The sequence below is a fragment of the Balaenoptera musculus genome, chromosome 20 (assembly GCF_009873245.2).
Source record: "Balaenoptera musculus isolate JJ_BM4_2016_0621 chromosome 20, mBalMus1.pri.v3, whole genome shotgun sequence".
NCBI lineage: Eukaryota > Metazoa > Chordata > Mammalia > Artiodactyla > Balaenopteridae > Balaenoptera > Balaenoptera musculus.
In genome coordinates, this window is record NC_045804.1 from 25,035,618 (window position 1) to 25,052,972 (window position 17,355).

The window sequence follows — 17,355 nt, forward strand, 5'->3', positions numbered from 1 at the left end:
TTGGGGTTTCTTGCTTCAATTCTAGCCACTGACATCATGCTGACTGCAATAGAACATGTCCTTTAAGGCTATGGCTCAAGTGCGAACTGAACCTCTTCCCCCGATGATCTGGCCCCATGGAGACCAGCTGGAACTTTCAGAGGCTTTATTAAACAATATTTGTTAAATGAATAAGTACTAAGGGAGAACTGAAGGGTATTAACGTATTATGTCCACAAGGCTTAAAAGCAGCCCAGCTCATGGAGTCTAGGTTTCTGAGTTTGCCCTGCCAAGGCTTGGCAGGCTCTGGCCTGGCCTGGGCTACTGCCTTCTGCCTTCACAGGGAGAAGCCAACTGAGGGCCAGGAGCACGTTGGGGGAAGGGTACTCCTTACTAGACCCCAAGAAATCACATGGTTCCTCTGCAGCCCACCTAAGTCACCCCCTTTCATCTCCCTCCCCAGATGGATAACACCTTGAGTTCACAGGGGCATTGCTTTTCCTTGGTGGAAACAGAGGTACCCCTGTTTCTTAAGCCAGGCCAATTAGGAGGAATCAGAACTGTACCTGCTCCTACCCAGACTGTCCCGGGCAAGGCCAGCGTCTTGAGGGACTCAGACCTGAGCTTATACAGTCTGTGCTGGTCTCAGTGTAAGCACAAAACCAACACTGACAGCTTCAGGTTCAAGTGGCTGGTACTCTGCTCCCAAGGGCCTCACTCCCCGCTTGGCAGTCAACCAACCAAGCCAGAAGCATGGGCCACACAGGCTGCTGCATACAGTTTGTGCCCACCCTGGTGGGAGAAATGCCCTACAACCTCTGGTTCCCAGAGTGATGGAAGGGAAGCCCCTACTCTGCCCTGTTAACGATCCCCCTCCCGTTACAGGCCCCCTTCTGCACTGGACTTCCAAAGCTGTGTTGCTGCAGGTAATTAAAGGGTTTTAATTAAATTAGGATCCCATCTGGCTGGGATCAGTCAGACCCTTAACAACGATTGTGTGTCACCAGCATCAGAATGTGGATGGGGACTCAGATGTGTGGGGGCTGAACTTGGGGCCGGGAGGCCTTTCAGACAGGGCTAGAGGATCCTTCTCAGCTTCTCGGGAACCCCCTGCAGTGCAGCAGCAACTTCTTGCACCTCGCAAATGGCAGCTGTGCGCCTCAGTGCTGGAGAGGGGGCAGAGAACCAGAGCTTTCCCAAGTTCCTTCTTGCCCATGAGTCGATAAAACCTCTCTGAAGTGCGGCAAATATGTGAGCATTTTCTCATTTCTACAGATGAGGAAACTGAGGTCCACAGAAGTGAAGTGCTCAACCACATCCACTAAATCAAGTGGAGCTAGACTAAACTGCTAGAAATGGAGACCCAATAAGATAGAAATTTGATAGAAGTAAGATAGAAATTTGATTTTTCTCTCACATAAAAGTCTGAAGGTAGGAGCCTAGGACTGGTATGATATTTCTATTCCACAAAATTTTCAGGGACCAGGACTTCTTCCAGCTCATTGCCACTTCTAGGGTATGGCTCTTATCCCTCGTGGTTTAAGATGGCAGGTAGAGCTCCAGCAATCACATACATATTCCAGGCAACAGGACAGAGGATAGAACAAAGAAGACGGGGCAAAGGGTGTATACCAACTTCTTAAGATTTCTGGAAGTTGCCAAATAACTGGCTTACTGGCTAGATCTTAGTCACGTGGCCACATCTAGGTGCAAGGGAGGCAAAGAAATGAAGTATTTTTTTCAGGCAGCCAAGTGCCCAACTAAAAATGGAGAATTCCATTACTATGGAGATAGGAGAAATGGATATTAGTGGTCTCTGCCACACTTATTATGGGAACCCAGGTCGCCTACCTCCAGCCTGGGGCCTTTTTACCTCTCCACACCAGGAGCAAGGCTGAAGTTAACACAAACCCCCATCTCCAGAAGCAAAGAAGAGGAGTAACATTTGTCGAGCAACTCATTTAATTTTCCCAGCAATGCTCCAAGGTAGGTAGTAGATCCCTAGTTTTTCACATAAGGAAGCTCTGGAAGATTATGTCATTTGTCCAGGGCACCCGACTAATAAATTACAGACTCAGAATTGGGATCCAGGTATATCTTTCTGCAACTCTCATGTTGTCAGTTCATTGGTTCAGGAGGTGCTAGCTTGTCCCTTGGGACCATCTAGCCAGGAGGCCCTGAGATGATGAACTGGGAGGCTTTGAACTAGGCACCTTAGCTTGGATGGTTTTCAGGTCAGCCTTTGAGCTTGGCAGGCCAACAGGAAACAGAGGCTCCTGTGGAACCAGAACCCAGCGTCCAGCTGCTGAGTGCCATGTCTCCTCTGGCATTTGTGCCTTGGTGATGGCAGCAGCTGCCACTGCAGGACTTTGGTATAATTGGCAGGTGCTGTCCCCAACCAATCTTGCCTCCGCCTAGCAGGGCTGGTGGTGCCTCTCCCCGCCCGTCACCCCAGCCCCTGGTTCTCCTGGCAGTACCAGAGGACTCAGAACTTTTGGAAGTAACATTTCTCTCTCCTACTCCCAGCCATGACATTGGATCACATCCCAGCACAGGGCAACTGGTTCATTGTGTCTCCCACAACCCCCTACACATACCCACTCAATAATCCAGCACCCTGGTCACTCCACGACCTTCAGCTGCCTCCACCCCATACATGCCCTTCCCCCAGCTTCCCTACCCACCTACCACCTCGTGCATCTCTGAGCAGTGGGCCTCGCCACACAAGTCTGCCACATGCAAGGTCACCAGCATTCCTGCCAAGGATGGGAAAGTGGGTGACTCAGTTCCTGCTTGCTCATCCCTGGGAAGGGGGTAAGGAGGGAGGGAGGAGGGACCCAGGCACCCATTTGCTTTTGCCTTAAACTTCATCAAGAGGAAGACTCAGCATTGCTGCCAGCTGACCTAACATGTATTCCCTCTTATTAGCTTCACAGACCGCTGGGAATATTCACTCCATTAGAGATGGGGATGCTGAGGCCCAGGTGGGAATCCTTGCCCAGATGTGCGCAAGGCTGAGGGCAGAGACCACCTCCAGGTGTTCCGATGCTTAGAAAAGAATAAGCTTTCCCCACTGCATCCAAATTGCAGTTCTTGCCCTCAGAGAGACTAGAGCCTGATGAGGGAGGCACAGATTCTAGTTTCAGAGGCTCTTCGATCTGACGTGGCAGGTACAGACCCTGGTCCCAGGGGCTCCCCAGTCTGGTGGGGAGATACAGGCCATGTCCCCAAAGAGCCCCCAGTCTGGTAGGCTTGTCCCAGAGGCTCCACTCGAACAGAGGAGCCAAGGCCCCTGCCCTGGGCCAGCTCCCCAGCCAAGTTGAGCAGATGGGGGAGCAGGGCCACGGGGACCAGCAGGCCAGCCACTGAAGGGCAGTGGGAGGGGGCAAAGGTTGGGGGTGAGAATAGGGACCTAGAGCTTCTCCCTGGGACAGGAGACAGGTTTGTTCCTGAGGAATCTGCTCTCCTGTGTTTTGAATGGCAAGAGTGGGAGGTCCAAGCACTTGATGGGGACTGGGGGTCTATCTGCCCAGGAGATGCCCTAGACATCGCTCACCAAGGGGGAAGAGGTTGGCGCCTTCATAGCCAGATGCTTAGATGGACCCCTTCCCTCTGTGGGGACCAGGGGGGAACAGGAAGTATCTGGTGATGGCGAGACTAGTAGGGCGCAAAGTCTATTCCAAAGAATTACGATTCGGGAGGAATTCTGTTAGCAAGGTCCTAACTGAGAGGAGCCGCCCGGGTTACTGGGGAAGGGGGAAAAGGAGGGAGAGGCTGCAGAGTGCACGCAGGCAAAATGAAGTTACTGAAATGAACCCACCCCCCCCCCGCCCCGTGCAGGCAGAACTGTGTGCCAGGCAGGCCAGCCCTCCAGCTGTCGGCAGCATCTGGCTCTCTACAGGAGGAGAGGAGCCGGGGGGTGGGTCAGAGGGCCCCCGGCCCTGCTGACAGTTCAGCCAGGCGGGACAGAGGAGGGGCCCAGCGCAGCCACGGGACTGTGGGAGGTGCTCGTGGTCGGTCTCCAGTGTGTGTCCACAGGTGGGAGCCCAGCAAGCCCAAGACCCCCATGGCAGGGCTCGAGCCCTGTCCCTAGGGTGGGAAGGGAGAGGGTGGCGTGAAGGAGCTGGGGAGTCTCAAACCTCTGCTCAGGAGAGACGTCCCCGGAAGCACAGTGCGGTGGCTGGGCGGGGAAGAGGCTGGGATAGGAGTGAGGGCTCAAGTCACTCACCCTTTCTGGGTCACTTCCTACAAAGGGGACGAGAGCAAGGTGGCTCCTGAGACCCCACCCAGCTCTGCTCTGCGGTGTGAGGGCGATAGTCCGTGCTGAGCGCTGCTGGGCAGGGGAGACAGGCTGCGGGTGGCCAGAGCACACTACCCTCATGCTAGGACTCTCCTCACTCTGGCTACCTGGCCAAAAGGGACCCAGGGGGCCCACACGCCGCCCTCCCAAGAGAGCAGATCTCGAATGGCCTCCAGAGAGGGCACTGTGATCTTGGTAGTGGGGGCCCAGCCTTCCCCACATGGAGCTCGAATGGAGTTAGCCCGGCTAACTCCCAGATGAGGTGCCCCGGGCAGCCATCCATTCTGAGGCCCTCCTATGGGCTGGGGCAGGGGGATGGCTGCTTTCAAGCCCCTTCTGTCCCTACCCCACCCTGGCCTGTTTCTCCCCGAGCATGTCATCAGACTGAACACCCAATACCCCTGATTCTCTGAAGGGACCCTTCCCAGGAGACTTCTGCAGGAGGAGCCGCTGGAAATCACAACGAGGAGCATCAGAGGTGTCTCCTCGTCCCAGGAAGCCGGAGCCAGAAACGAGCTCAGAGGACATCTGAGCGGCCCTCAAAGTGTGGTCCCTGGGCTGGGACCATCAGTGTCTACCTGGGCACTCATTACTCGTTAGAAAGGCAAATTCTTAGGCCCCACTCCAGACCTACTAAATTAGAAACTCTGGGGTAGAACCCAGAAATCTGGGTTTTAACAACCCTCTTGGGGATTCAGAAGCCCACTCACATTTGAGAACCTCTGGGCTGGGCAAGCTCCTCATTTTATAGAAAAAAATGAAAAGAGAACCAGAGAGGACAATGGACTTGCCCAAGGCCACAGAGCAAAATACTGACAGAGTGTTGGGACCCCAGTGGGCCCATCAGATGGATATCCAGGAAGGTGACAGGGAACACCTTATGTGGCCCATCCCACCTACTAGCTCTTCCTCCCCAGCTACTTCGTAGATGCCGCCCTCACCCCCTACCAGCCCCAGCACATCACCGGCCCAGCTTTCGTGGCTGGAAAGGGGGTGGAGAGGGAAGCCCTGGAGCGTCAGCTCCAGCAGCTGTTGGAGCCCTGCAGCTCTGGACTCCAGAAAATGTCCTGTTGCCATCTGAGAAACTCTGGCCGGACCACGGGGTGCCTGTGGCCCTCCCCCCCACTCCCATACCCCTCCCCAATCACTCAGAGTCCAATGCCCAGGAAAGCTTTATTCCTTGATCTGAGAACGAGAGTCTGCACACAGAAGTCAACAAACTGATGATTTCACAAAACCTCCCCCCTCCCCACCCCCACAGACAGACACTACGGGACAGGTCCAGCACAGCCGCCACAGTGTGGCCTCACCCTGCCCCGAGCTGCTGATGGTCCCATGGGCCACAAGGGACGCAGCATCTCTGTCCTGGCAAGACCTGGGCTGATGGGCAAGGCTGGCTATGGAAGGCTCGCTCGTTGGATAAGGTCGTTCCCCGAGGAGCCAGCAAGGAGTGGGATGGAGGAGGAGCACGTGGCCCACGGGTGGGCTTCCACATGTGGTCTTGGTGCTGGGAGAATTACGATCGCCCCCTGTCTCAGCTTAAGGACGAGGGTCCCCTCAGCACAAGGGTGGGGGTGGGGAGCAATGGCAAGAGAAGGAATTTTGGAAAGGGAGGGCCTGGCTGGGGGCAGATGGTCTCTTTGTCAAGACATTGAAGACTCCAAAGGTCACCACTTCAGCCTCAAGCCACAGTCCAGGATGAGGGCTCAGGTCTGCCCACTGGGTGGGGCTGGAGAGTTCCTGGTGCTGGCTCCCAGGAAGCCCCAGCTCCGCCATCCTTCAGTGCCCACTTGCTGTCCACACCGATGAAATAACCCTCTCCTCGTTGTGTTCTTTCTCAGGATGGCAGGGAGGGAGCCAAGGTTTTAGGCTCCTCTCAATGACTTTATTGGTCTGCTTGCTCCAGGGGCCTCCTGGACCCAGCATCTTTCTATTGCTCAGTGGGGAAGCCCTGGGAGGCCGCCCAGAGGACCCACTCCTCGGCCAACGCTCCTGTGTCCTGGTTGCTCCACAGCCTCAGGTTGGGGCCAGCACCTGCGACCCCTTCCCCGCCACCTGAGGCTTGGCCCTGGCGCCACTCGGCCTCTCCTCCTCTCCACCCCCGCGCTCCCCGCCTGAGGCCCCTTCCTCTCCCTGCCCAGTATCCAGACAGATGGCTTCCTGTGTGGGCAGGCCCGTCCTTCCATTCCTGGCCTGGCCTCTGTGGCCTGCCCAGGGTCACCCGGAGGGGTAGTAGGGAGTATCGCTGTGGTAGTTGTAATCTGGGCACACCTTCTGGACCAGCCTATAGTCCTGTGCTGTAGAAGGCAATGTAGACACAGACGACTTTGAAGGGCTGGGAGCAACTCCAGGTGGCTGAGCTCTGAGCGTGTCTCGGGAGCAGGTCTTGCTGGGTCCGTGGTGCAGAGCGAGATCCGCGGCCCCGTTCCACCTGTCTCCCCTCCATCCGGCAGTTGAAGATTTTGGAGGCCTTGGCTTCAATGAAGATCTGCTGCTCCTGGTGGAACTCTACAGCTTTACTGGGGGGCACAAGGCTGATGGAGATGTTGCCCTGGCCCGTGGCATTGTGTCGGAAGTGGACGCTGAAGGTCCCATTGCCGTGGTCCACGATCTTCCCCGTGACGAGCAGGTTCAGGGCTACCGTCTTGATGTTGGAGTAGAAGTCACCCCAGCCAAAGATTTTCTTCACTTTGGCCGACGGTGGCGGGCTGTGGTTCGGGCGACTGGGGGGCTGCCCGAGGACCCCCCATGCCTCCCCAGGTGGAGCCAGCAGCCCTAGGAGAGTAGAGTTGGCCATGGGACGGGACTTAGGTGACATGTGGCCCCGCTTTCGAGGCATCCGGGGCCGGGGCTGGCTCTCAGGGTCATCATGCTCAGGGTCCTCTGAGCCAGGGGGACCATCATCCTGGCCACAGATGACCTGTGGAGGGAGTTGGGAGGAGAATGAGCACCCTGGGTCCCCAGAAGACCCAGGAATTCTGGTTCACTGCTCCCCACCACCGGCATCATCTCTCTGCCCTCCCTTCCACTCTGACTTGGGGCTGAGGGGCCCCTGCACATTGCCCACCTACTCTGGGGGTTGGGTGTGCACTCTGGCCTGTGTCGTGGTTCCCTCTCATGTTCTGACACTCAGGTCACCCCTAGCTCCTGTCCCCCCTGTCCTGCCTCTGGTCACTATTCAAAGTCTTGGAAGGATGGTGGAGAATTCTCTCCAGTAGACCACGGCAGCAGAGGTACATGGCCCCAACTCTTAGGGAGCCCCGAGTCTGACGGGGGAGGCCCAGCTCCCGATCTTGGGAGAGCTCTCATCTGATGGAAGAAGCTGTGTTGACAGAGCACCCCTTTCCTATAGGAGAGCTAGGGTTCCCCCCCCTGTGAAATTTCCAGGCTGATGGGGGAGGTACAGTCTCTGCCCTCAAAGAGCCCCAAGTCAGATAGGAGAACTCCATCTCTATGCTGAGAGAGCCCCTAGTTTGACATGGGGGTACAGGCCTTGCCTCTTGGGACTTCCTAGTCTGTTGGATGAGACACCATCCCTATCCTGGGATAGTTTCTACCCTCAGAGGCAAAGAGAACCAACAGACAATGGAAAAGAAAACAGAACCCAGTGAAATTCTCTCTCAAGTACAAATGCAGTTTAGGTTTTGGCAGGAGGATTTGAGGGAGACCTGGGGTGAGTTCCATACCCAGGAGGGCCAAACTCTCCTCAGGGGACCACTGATGATAACAGGCCAGGACATTACTTATACTAGGAGGTAGGAGTTCTTATTATTCCCACTTCACAGATGGGGACACCAGACTCACAGGTTACATCACTACAAGGCTAAGTCACACAGTCAGCCCTCCCAAGCCACTGCGCTCCCAGGCTCACAAACCAGATGGGTCCTTCTATTGGGATTTTATCCAAGCCCCATCCCCACACGGGATCTCCTGTAAAGCTCTGCGGAGGCTTGGCTGGCCTCTGCTGCATCAGCTCTATTGACAGGCAACATCTGGGGAGGCTTCCTGAAGGAGCTGTGGGGAAGGCCAGCAGGACAGCCTGACAAGCTCAAACACAGGACAGCTCAGGAGGGCATCAGGGAGTGAACCAGGTTTCCTGAGGACAGCTGCCTGGTGTGGGTCTGCTCAGCTTTTGAAGAGAGTACTCACCCTATGTGTCTCGTTATGAGCACCAGGGGCACCAGCTCACAGCTGGGCAGCATCTGGATTTGCTGGCGACCCTGGGATGAGGATGTGGGATGCCTGAGGTCTGGAGGGCTCCAAAGGGGTTCGTGGTCTCTGTTCTGGCCCTGGCCATGCCTGGGGTTGTGTGCGGTGGCCCTGCCTGCCAGGACCCAAGGGTGGGGCAGAGGGACAGCAGGAGGGGAGGCTCTGGGGGCTGGGCTCCAGGCGGCAGACCTGTGTGTACTCGGCCGCCGGTGGTCACGGCTGAATGGCTGGAGGATGGGGAGAAGGGCCCCGGGTGGGGATGTGACAAGGGAAGGCTTCTTCCACACAGTGGCAAAGGTGATTATTGTTTTGAGGAGAAGGGCAGACCCAGATGTGGGGCTGAGGCTTCTCCAAGACGGGATTGGTGGGTCGGAGGGGAGCTGAGCCCTGGGCTGGGGTCTGGGGTTGATTCCCCGCGTCCTGGGCCGCCGGGGAGGAGCGAGCGAGCGCTCGGGGAGCGGGCTCTGGGCGCTCCGCTCAGCTGCCGCGAGAGCCCGGGGCGGGAGCCGCCTGCCCAGGTCCTGTGGGGCTCGGGCTGCGCGCAGCCGGGAGAGGAGAGGAAAACAACAGGCGGGGAGGGAGGGAGCGGGAGGGAAGGCTGCAGCGAGGGACGCGGGGGCCGCCCCGCGCCTGTACTGGCTCGTACGCTGCGGGACCCAGAGCGCGGGGCCCGCCGGGGCCCTCCGGGGCCCCTAGGTCAGGGAAGAGCCCACAGCCCCTGCCCTGGCAGGTCATCAGCTCCACAACCATCCCCCACCACCCTTCCGCACGGCCCGGGGCCCGGGAAGGGGTCGAGTAACCCTTGGCGACGGCTGCGGGCATTTTCCCTCGTGCCCGTCGCACCTCCCGCCACCAGAGGCCGAGTGGGTGGGCCAGCCCAGCACCCTCTCCCCGCCCCTATTAACCCTTTCTGTCCAGTCTCTGGCCTCGGAACCGCCCTCTCCCCCAGCCTCCAGGCTTCCGCTCCATCCCCGGGATGCTGAGGGGAAGGGAGAAAGTTTTCGGGCTTGGAAGCTTCCCGCGCTCTCCCCCAATCCTCCCGGCCCCCGCCCCTCCGCGCCGCTCCCCGCGGACCACTCACCAGATAGAGGCTGCCCTGCACTAGGAACACGAAGCAGCAGCGAGTCAGTTGCATCTTCCTCCTTTGCTCTCGTGCCCCTTTCTCTCGTCTTTCCCCCTCAGGGTACCAGGCCCTTCCTCACCCCTGCTCTTTCAGGCGCGCCGTCCCATGCTCCAGTCCCAGGCCACTCGCGGCCCTCCGCTCTGCCAGCCGCCCAGGACCGACCCCGCCCCCTTCGGTCCAGCTGTGCAGCCGCCGCCCCCCTCCCCTGGTCCAGCTGCGCGCGGCACGGCCCCCTCTCGAGGTCCCAGATGGGCGCCCCGAGCGCCTCGAAGGGCCCCAGCTGCGCGGTGGCTCCGCCGCTCCAGATATGCCCCCTCAGTTCCAGCGGCCGCCGCTCTCGCCCAGATGTGTTGGGGACCCGCGCGCGCGCTCGTCCCTGTACTAATTCCCCAGACCAGACGGCCCCTCCCGCCCCGTCGCGGCGCGCCCCCTGGCGGACGCCCCTGGCCGCGCCGAGACCCGCCGCCGCTACCCGCGCAGCGCCCCGCCAGACTGGAGCACTTCTGGCGCCCAGGCGGCTCCCGCTTCCTCGTCCCTCCCACCGGCGGCGGCGGCGGCGGCGGCGGCGGCAGGTACTGTGAGCCCAGCCGGTACCTCCAGAGTTAACTCCTCCCCTGCCGGCCCGCAACTCAGGGACCTAGGACGCAAGGGGCAGGATGTGGGGGCGGAGTAACTCGGCGAGGAAGGGAGAGGGTGGTGGCCTCGGGAATAGGGACACTACTTTTTCCACCCCTCGGGCAGGGCGCCTGTCCCCGGTCGCGAGCATTGGGGATCTGCTGCCCTGCCCTGAATCCCAAGAGACCTGGAATTTGCAAAGGTCATTTCCCCCAAACTCATTACGAGAGTCAGAAAAGAACGTCTTCCTTACTGTAGCCTATCCCCACAGCCCAAAGTCCACTTCTCTCCCCAAGAGTTGCTTTTGTGCTGAGGGAAGTTCTTCTAGGTGTCTAGCCTGTACTCCTTCTGTTCAGGAGTCCGTTCCTTTCCTCTTCTACTTTACTCAGAGGGGCAGGGATAACCCTTCCCGCCTCCCCCGAATACCTCTCAGTCCAGTCGCTGTGACACGGGAAAGTTTTGGCTGGAGCCCTGGGCTGAAAAGGCCACTAGGGTCCAGACTGGATTCTGGGGCTGGGGTCAGGGGTAAGCCTCCCGAGAAGCTGGGGAGCCAGGTGGGCAAGGCCTCCCTGGAGGCTGTACCTCCATTCTTCACTACTGCCCTCCCTGTGATCCAGGGAGCCACAGGCTGGGATGTGGGGCTCCTATGCCAGCAGGGTCTCTATCTCCAGTCTCTGCAAACCTCCCAGGCGAGAAGGAAGAAAATGACCCTCATCTGAGATTCCCAAAGGTGGGGCCCATCCCCCATCACCCCACATCTCTGTGTTTTCTTCCTGGAATTGCAGGGCCCCTTTAGTCCTTAGAAAAATCAAAGGTCAGATTCTAGCACCCAGCACCCCTCAGAGGCTGTGAGGGTGAGGAGGTACCCCAGCATCTGGAGCAGCCCCAGCCTGGGCTGGGCCCATGGGGCAGGATGGGTGGGCACTCTGCTTTGGCCCTCGAGGCCCAGCTTGGTCTCTGGCTGCAGCCCCCAGCACACACCCAGCCTCCTCCCCCACCATCTGCCAGGCGGGTGCGCGGGGAATGCAGATGAATCTTAATATCAGCCTGGGCCAAGTGCGATGAGGGAGACAGATTCTGCAGAATGCAGACAGCATCACAGAGCCCCCTGCATTCCCCTGGGCAGTATGGGATGCAGCAGCCCTTCCCTGGTGGTGGTGGTGGTGGGGTGTGCATGTCTAGTCAAAGACCCCCCTCCTCCACCCAAAGCCTGGGGAGGGAGGAACAGATAAATCCTTGTCTGGCCTCTGAGCCTCTGGTCCGGCTGGGAGGAAGAAGCTGTCGGCCTGAGCGTGGACAGCTGGTTCCGGCCCTCAGCTAGGCAGATGTGTAGCTGGGCCCACTCCTTGTCCGTCTCCAGGAGGTCCTATCCCCAGGAGAGCAGTGTGACCCAGCAGAAAGAGCACAGGTTTTCAGGCCAGACAGCCCTGGATTCTACTCCAAGCCTGGCTGTGTGACCTTGGGCAAGTTGCTTTGGTTCTCTGATGCCAGTTTCTTGATCTGTTGTTGCAAGAACTAAATGAGACTGAATGTGCAAACAAAGCACAGGCACAATGGCTGGTGGGCGGTCACGGCGTTCAATAAAGGGAAGCTCTTGCTTTTCTATTACCCACACATTTGCTCTGGCTGCGCCTCCTGCCAGGCTTGCCCTCACTGCCCTATTGGCTCTTCCTGGCTGTCACTTCCTTCAAGTTTCCCCTCTGCATTCATCCATCAACCACTGGCCAAGCCTGTCCTCTGTGCCAGGCACCAGGCCAGGGGCTGGGATACAGAGACGAATGGGACACCATCCTTGCCCTCAAGGATTTCACTGCGTAGTGTGGAACCGAGACGTGAAAATCAATGATTATAACTCAGTGTGGTGAGTAGAAAAACAGATCCCTCTACCAGGCAGTATGGATACACCAAGGACCATGCGGGGTGGGGTGGGGTGGGGGGTGGCGGGGGCGGTGGGGGGATCGGAGAGGGATGGCTTCCTGGAGGAGGTGATGCCGAAGGACTGAATGAATGGTCAAAGGTCTGGAGGCTAGAACAGGAAGCAGTTTGCTGTTACTGGAGCTCAGAGGGGAGGGGAGGAAGTTGGAGCAGCAAGCTGGGACCAGCTGATGGAAGGTCTTTCCTGCAGGTCAAGGGGGTTAGGACCTTGAAAATCGTTTGAAGGGTTTTAAGGGGGCTGGTGATTATAGTCAGATTTGCATTTTAGAAAGCTGTTGGAAAATTCACTGGAAAGAGGAAAGACTTGAGGAAAGGAATCAGTTAGGGGATAAATGCAATGGTCTGGGGTGAGAGAGAGGGGTAGACTGAAAACATCCTTAGGAGGCAAATCAGGATTGAGTTGTTGCTGAAATGAGGAAGGAAGGGAGACAGAGAGTCAAGTATGATACCCAAATTTCTGGCTTGGGCAATAGGCAGGATGCTCGCTGAGGTGGGCACTACATGCAGGGGGATGTGTTGGGGGTAGAAGGTGGCTTCTGGGGAAGTGGGGAGGTATCAGTCATGTCAAGTCTGGGTGCTGTTGGCCAACCAAGGGCAGAAGAAAGTCTAGCCGGGGGTACTGGAGGTGTGGATGTGCAAGAGGAACAAGGGGCTTGGATGGAGGACCCCTGGGCACCCTGGCATTTAAGGGGTGGGCAGAGGAAGAGCAGCCCCCAAAGGATCCCAGGCAGGAGCCGGCAGCCAGGGGCAAGGAGGGCGTGTGGGCTGATCCTGGAAGCAGCAGAAGCACTGGGGCTCTCACACTTGAGAGTGCCAAGCAGAGGTTATTGTACACGTGCAGATGCTCGGGCCCCACCCCAGGGGCAGCAGATGGGAGCTCAGAACCAGGCATTTTTGCCCCTTTCCCAGGTAATGCCGATGGAGGTGGTCTCTGGACTTCACTCTGATAAACTGGTGTATGGGGAGTGTCAGCATAGAGGAGACAAGCAGCAGCTCAAAGGAGCAGAGCAGCCTGGCAAGGTAGAGACATAAAAGTGACCACAGGGTTTGGCCGAGATTCCTCCGGCAACTCTACCCAACCTTGGTCCTTCCACCTGTTCCCAGGGTGGGGAGACAGACGGCAGATTCAGTGAACTCTGTGCGCAGCTGTGCTGGAGGTAACCCCAGGTTTGTCTGCCGTTCAGGCTCACCTCTCCTCTTATCCCCAACCCCCTCCCCACCACACCCTGCACACAGCAGATGCCCAACGAAAGGCGAAGAACTCAGCCTGCTAGTCCCGCCCCACGGCCCCCAGCCTCCTTGGCACCCACTTGCACCCTGGATGTGGGTTGGCTGGGCATTTGCTTAGCACCTCTGATGCTTTCGCCTGCCTCAGTCTCACCTTTGGAAGAATCCTGTCTATATGCCTTCCCTCCTCCCGACCACCCCAGTGCTGCAGGAAAGAAAACAACAGAGGGGTGCCTGATCGGTGCTTATTGAATAAATAGGAAATGGGGCTCCTGATGGTTTGAAAGGCAGAGAATGGATGCCCTTGAGCCACTTGGAGCAGAGGTGCCAGGAAGAGGTGGGAGTAGATCATTATTCCTATCAATCTCTCATGTTTACCTGGAAAATTGCAATTTTTAAGTGTTATGATAGAATGCTACATAGAGGGAACCAGGGGAGCCCAGAGGGAAACCCTAATTCTAATGAGCGGGCCAAGGACGAATCCCAGAGAAATTGGTCTTGTGATATGTGGATCAGCTCAGGTGGGAGGGGAAGGAAAGAACCTTCCAGGCAGAGGAAGCATCTCATGCAAAGGCCAGAGATGAAAGAAAGGCTGGGAATGGGGTTCTGATGAGGACAAGATGAAAGACTCATTTGTTCCACAAATAGTTATCGGGTGTCTACTTTTATGTCGGGCCCTGGGCTGGGTGTGAGGGTACAGCTGTGATTGAGAGATGGCAGTCCTTATTCGCGTGGAGAATTTGGGCTCTGGGAGAGACAGAGATTAAATAGCTAAGCATACAAAAACACAAGCTCTGAGATGTTGGAAGGTGGTATGAAGGAAGAAGATCAGCAAGTTCTGAGTAAGAGAGAAACTAAGTAGGGGTCCCACTTTACCTGGAAGTGGTCAGGGAAAGCTCTGTGAGATGTGACGTTTCAGCTGGGATCAGAAGGGTGAGGAGGCGTCGCCAGAGCTGGGGAGGGGCCTTCCAGGCAGAGGGAACAGCGCATGCTAAGACTCAGAGACTGGGAAGAGTTTGGTGCTTTGGAGGAGCTGAAGGCAGTAAGGATTGTGAAGGAGCGGGGAGTGAGACAGAGAGCCAGAGAGGTGGGCGGGGGCTGCACTGCTCAGGGCTTTATGGGTCTAGTGAAAGGTTTGGGGCTTCATCCCATGATTAAGGTGTTTGTTTTGTATTACAAGTTTTTAATTTACAACATTTAAACAAGGGGCAGACTTGCACTTTAGAACGATCACTAGAAAGATCACTCTGAGGGCAGAGGATTTAAGAGAGTGGGTGACACTGGAAGCTGGGAGGTGATGATGTCCTGGGTTACGGCAGAACCCCTGGGGATGGGAAGGAGGGGATGGCCTTGAAAGACATTTAAGGAGTGGAATGGAGAGGAGTTAGGCTCTAGGACTGGGGTTGAGGGGTCAAAGATGCCCCCAGCTTTCTGGCCCGGGGGACACAGGACAGAGGGCAGGTTTGTGGGAGGATGCAGAGCCCCACCCTGGACAGGTGGCGTTAGGTGCTTCAGGTGCTCAGGTGCAGCGAAGAGCTGGGTGCAGAGTGGAGTTCCCACTGAAGGGACCAGACTGGGAGGTGTGTGAGCCTCGAGAGTTATCAGAGGTGAGAGTGGGAGGAGCTCGCAAAGGACAGAGCACAGCGAGGGTGCAGAATGGGGCTGCCAGGGCCGGTCATGTAGGGAAGAGTGATGGAAGAGAGGGGGGATGGGGCAGGGGAGGGACAGGGGAGCCAGGAAGCAGGTGGGAACCCCCTGGCCTCAGAAGCCTGAGGGAAGCTACTCACATCCCACACTGTGCCTGCCTCCTGCCTCTGGCTTTGAGGGGTCATTTTGTCTATGCCCCTGCCTCTCACAGGCCTCTCCAGCCAGAAGGGCCTTCCTTCTGGCTGTAAAGGCTCCCACGTGTGCTCTTGTTGAGAGGAAAGGATAAGGACATGGGGTCCAGCACTCCTGGATTAGGGTCTCGCTCTGAGATCGGCTGTGTGGGTGATCTTGGGAGAACCTCTTGTCTTCCTTGCCCTCAGCTGCCCTCCCCCCCCCGTAAAGGGGGATCACACTGCCCCTCTCCTGGGGTGAGGACTTGGTGAGGGTGAGAACATCTGGCTCTCTACTGGGCACATGTACACCTTGGTCCTTTATCTGCATCGAGCTGGTGGAAAGTGCTTTGTAAACAGTGAAACTGGCCATGGCCCTTCCAGCTGCTTGTCAGTATCTTCGGAGGTGGGAAGCAAGGGGGAGAAACAGGGCCTGAATTGCACCGCTAGACTGCAGGGCACCTGGCAGGGGCCCCGCACCTGGCACCAGGTCATCTGTTCTCCACCTGTCGGCTGGACACAGGTCGCCGTGGTCAAAGTCAACTCCCGGAGGGATGATAGGGAGACCGCGCGGGCGTGTCGTTTCAGACGTGAGTGGGGTCAGCGCGCCGCCTGGTGGGCACTTGGGAGGCTGCCTGCGGACGCTTTGCATCGCGAGGAAGGCGAGGCCTCACCTACCCGCCGCGCTGCCCCCTCTCGCTCGCCAGTGCCCGGCGCCCAGGCGTTTGATGACAACGCCTTAAGACAACGAAGGGCCTGTGCTGCTCAGAGACGTCGTTGCGCGATCGAGCTCTGGAGCCAGATCCCCTGGGTGCCAATCCTGCATTTGACACTGTGTCTTGGGCAAATGACTACACCTCACTGTGCCCGGTTTCTTCATAGGGATAATAACAGTATCCACGTATAAACTTGTTGGGAACAGCGTCTGGCATATAGTTAGTGCTCAATAAATGCCGCCTATTCTTATATACGCATTCAGTTATTCATTCAACCACAGGCTTTCACGTCGCTGTCGGACCAGGAGCTTGCAGGGAGGCAGCTCTGGAGCGAAAATAGCCTCGACTGAGACGGGGAGGGGGGTCGTACCCCCTCGGGCTCGGGAAGGGAGCCTCGAGTTCTTTATTTGTGAAAAGGTCAGTACAACATCTGTAGTGAGAAATTCCCGCTTCCTTTTCACGGAAGGGGCGCAGGGTGGGCGTAGAGGCCACGCTCACCTGCACGCTGGCCCTCGGGTTCGCCTCCACTCCGGCCCGAATTCAGGGGCGCGCGCCCCTCTGGACCCCCGACAGACACTGGGTCCAGAGCGCCCAGTGGCAGCCTCCTCCGGAGGTCGAGGCGTCCACCCCTCAGGGTCCCCTCCCCTCCCCCCCATAGGGCTGGCAGGGCGCATCACCCCCTCGCCCTCCGACGGTCGCCCGGGCGTCCAGACGGCCTGCCTGCGCCTTCCATCTCCAGGCCGATGGTGACGCCTGGCGGCGGAAGGAAGGACAACCGGAACCTCCACTCAAGGAACTCCTATCTAAACTCTTGGGCACCGCTGGGTGGGGGCGGGGGGTGGGGGGGCGGGGGGTGGGATGAGGAGCAGACAGTGTCAGGGGGATCCAGGAGGTTGAAGGGCTTCCCAGAGCAGCACTGACCTGAGCCTCTGTTGGGGAGATGCAATCAAGACCTTCCGATTCCAAATCTGATCAAAGATGGGGCAGGGGGAGTGGAAGGGCGCTGAGGAGGGGGGCAGGGTTGGGGTGGTAGCCAGATGAGACCCCAGAGAGTTCAGGAGGAAGACTTCCCTAGTATTCTCCCTCCACCCCATTTGGGGTCATCACTGTCCCCCTTGGTGCCATAGCCCTTCCCACATTTCAGTATAGGGCAGAACATGGGGGGAATGAGCCTGGGAGTGGCCACAGGCTGAAAGGGACCTCAGTCAGGCCACTCCTGGAAGGGTCAGCTGCAGCCATGAAGAGACAGCAGGAAGGAGGCCACTGGGGGTGCTTTTCTGACCCCTGTTCTGCCCTGGACCACCACGGCTGCCCACACCTGCCTCATGCAGACTCAGCACTGGTTTGCTCTGCAGCCTTTCAGGCTTGGGGGTTGGGGACTGACCTCAGCCCAAAGGCATAACCTACTCACTCCTGAACGCCAGGCCCAAAGTC

General features: G+C 57.9%; 1 protein-coding gene across 1 annotated transcript; it reads right to left on the bottom strand.

Annotated features, from left to right (window-relative positions):
• Positions 1–5,441: 5,441 nt before the first annotated feature.
• On the bottom strand, positions 5,442–10,037 carry NXPH3 (neurexophilin 3). Its single transcript, XM_036835325.1, has 2 exons — positions 9,570–10,037; positions 5,442–7,199 (listed from the first exon to the last, which is right to left on the bottom strand). Exons 1-2 carry the CDS (start codon positions 9,621–9,623, stop codon positions 6,564–6,566), a joined length of 690 nt encoding a protein of 229 aa, XP_036691220.1. The 5' UTR covers positions 9,624–10,037; the 3' UTR covers positions 5,442–6,563.
• Positions 10,038–17,355: the final 7,318 nt, after the last annotated feature.

Coding starts and splice junctions, on each gene's coding strand:
- NXPH3 (XM_036835325.1), bottom strand. CDS start 9,623: ATGCAACTGACTCGCTGCTGCTTCGTGTTCCTAGTGCAGGGCAGCCTC. Junction 7,200..9,569: donor TGCAGGGCAGCCTCTATCTG/GTGAGTGGTCCG, acceptor CTCCCTCCACAG/GTCATCTGTGGCCAGGATGA.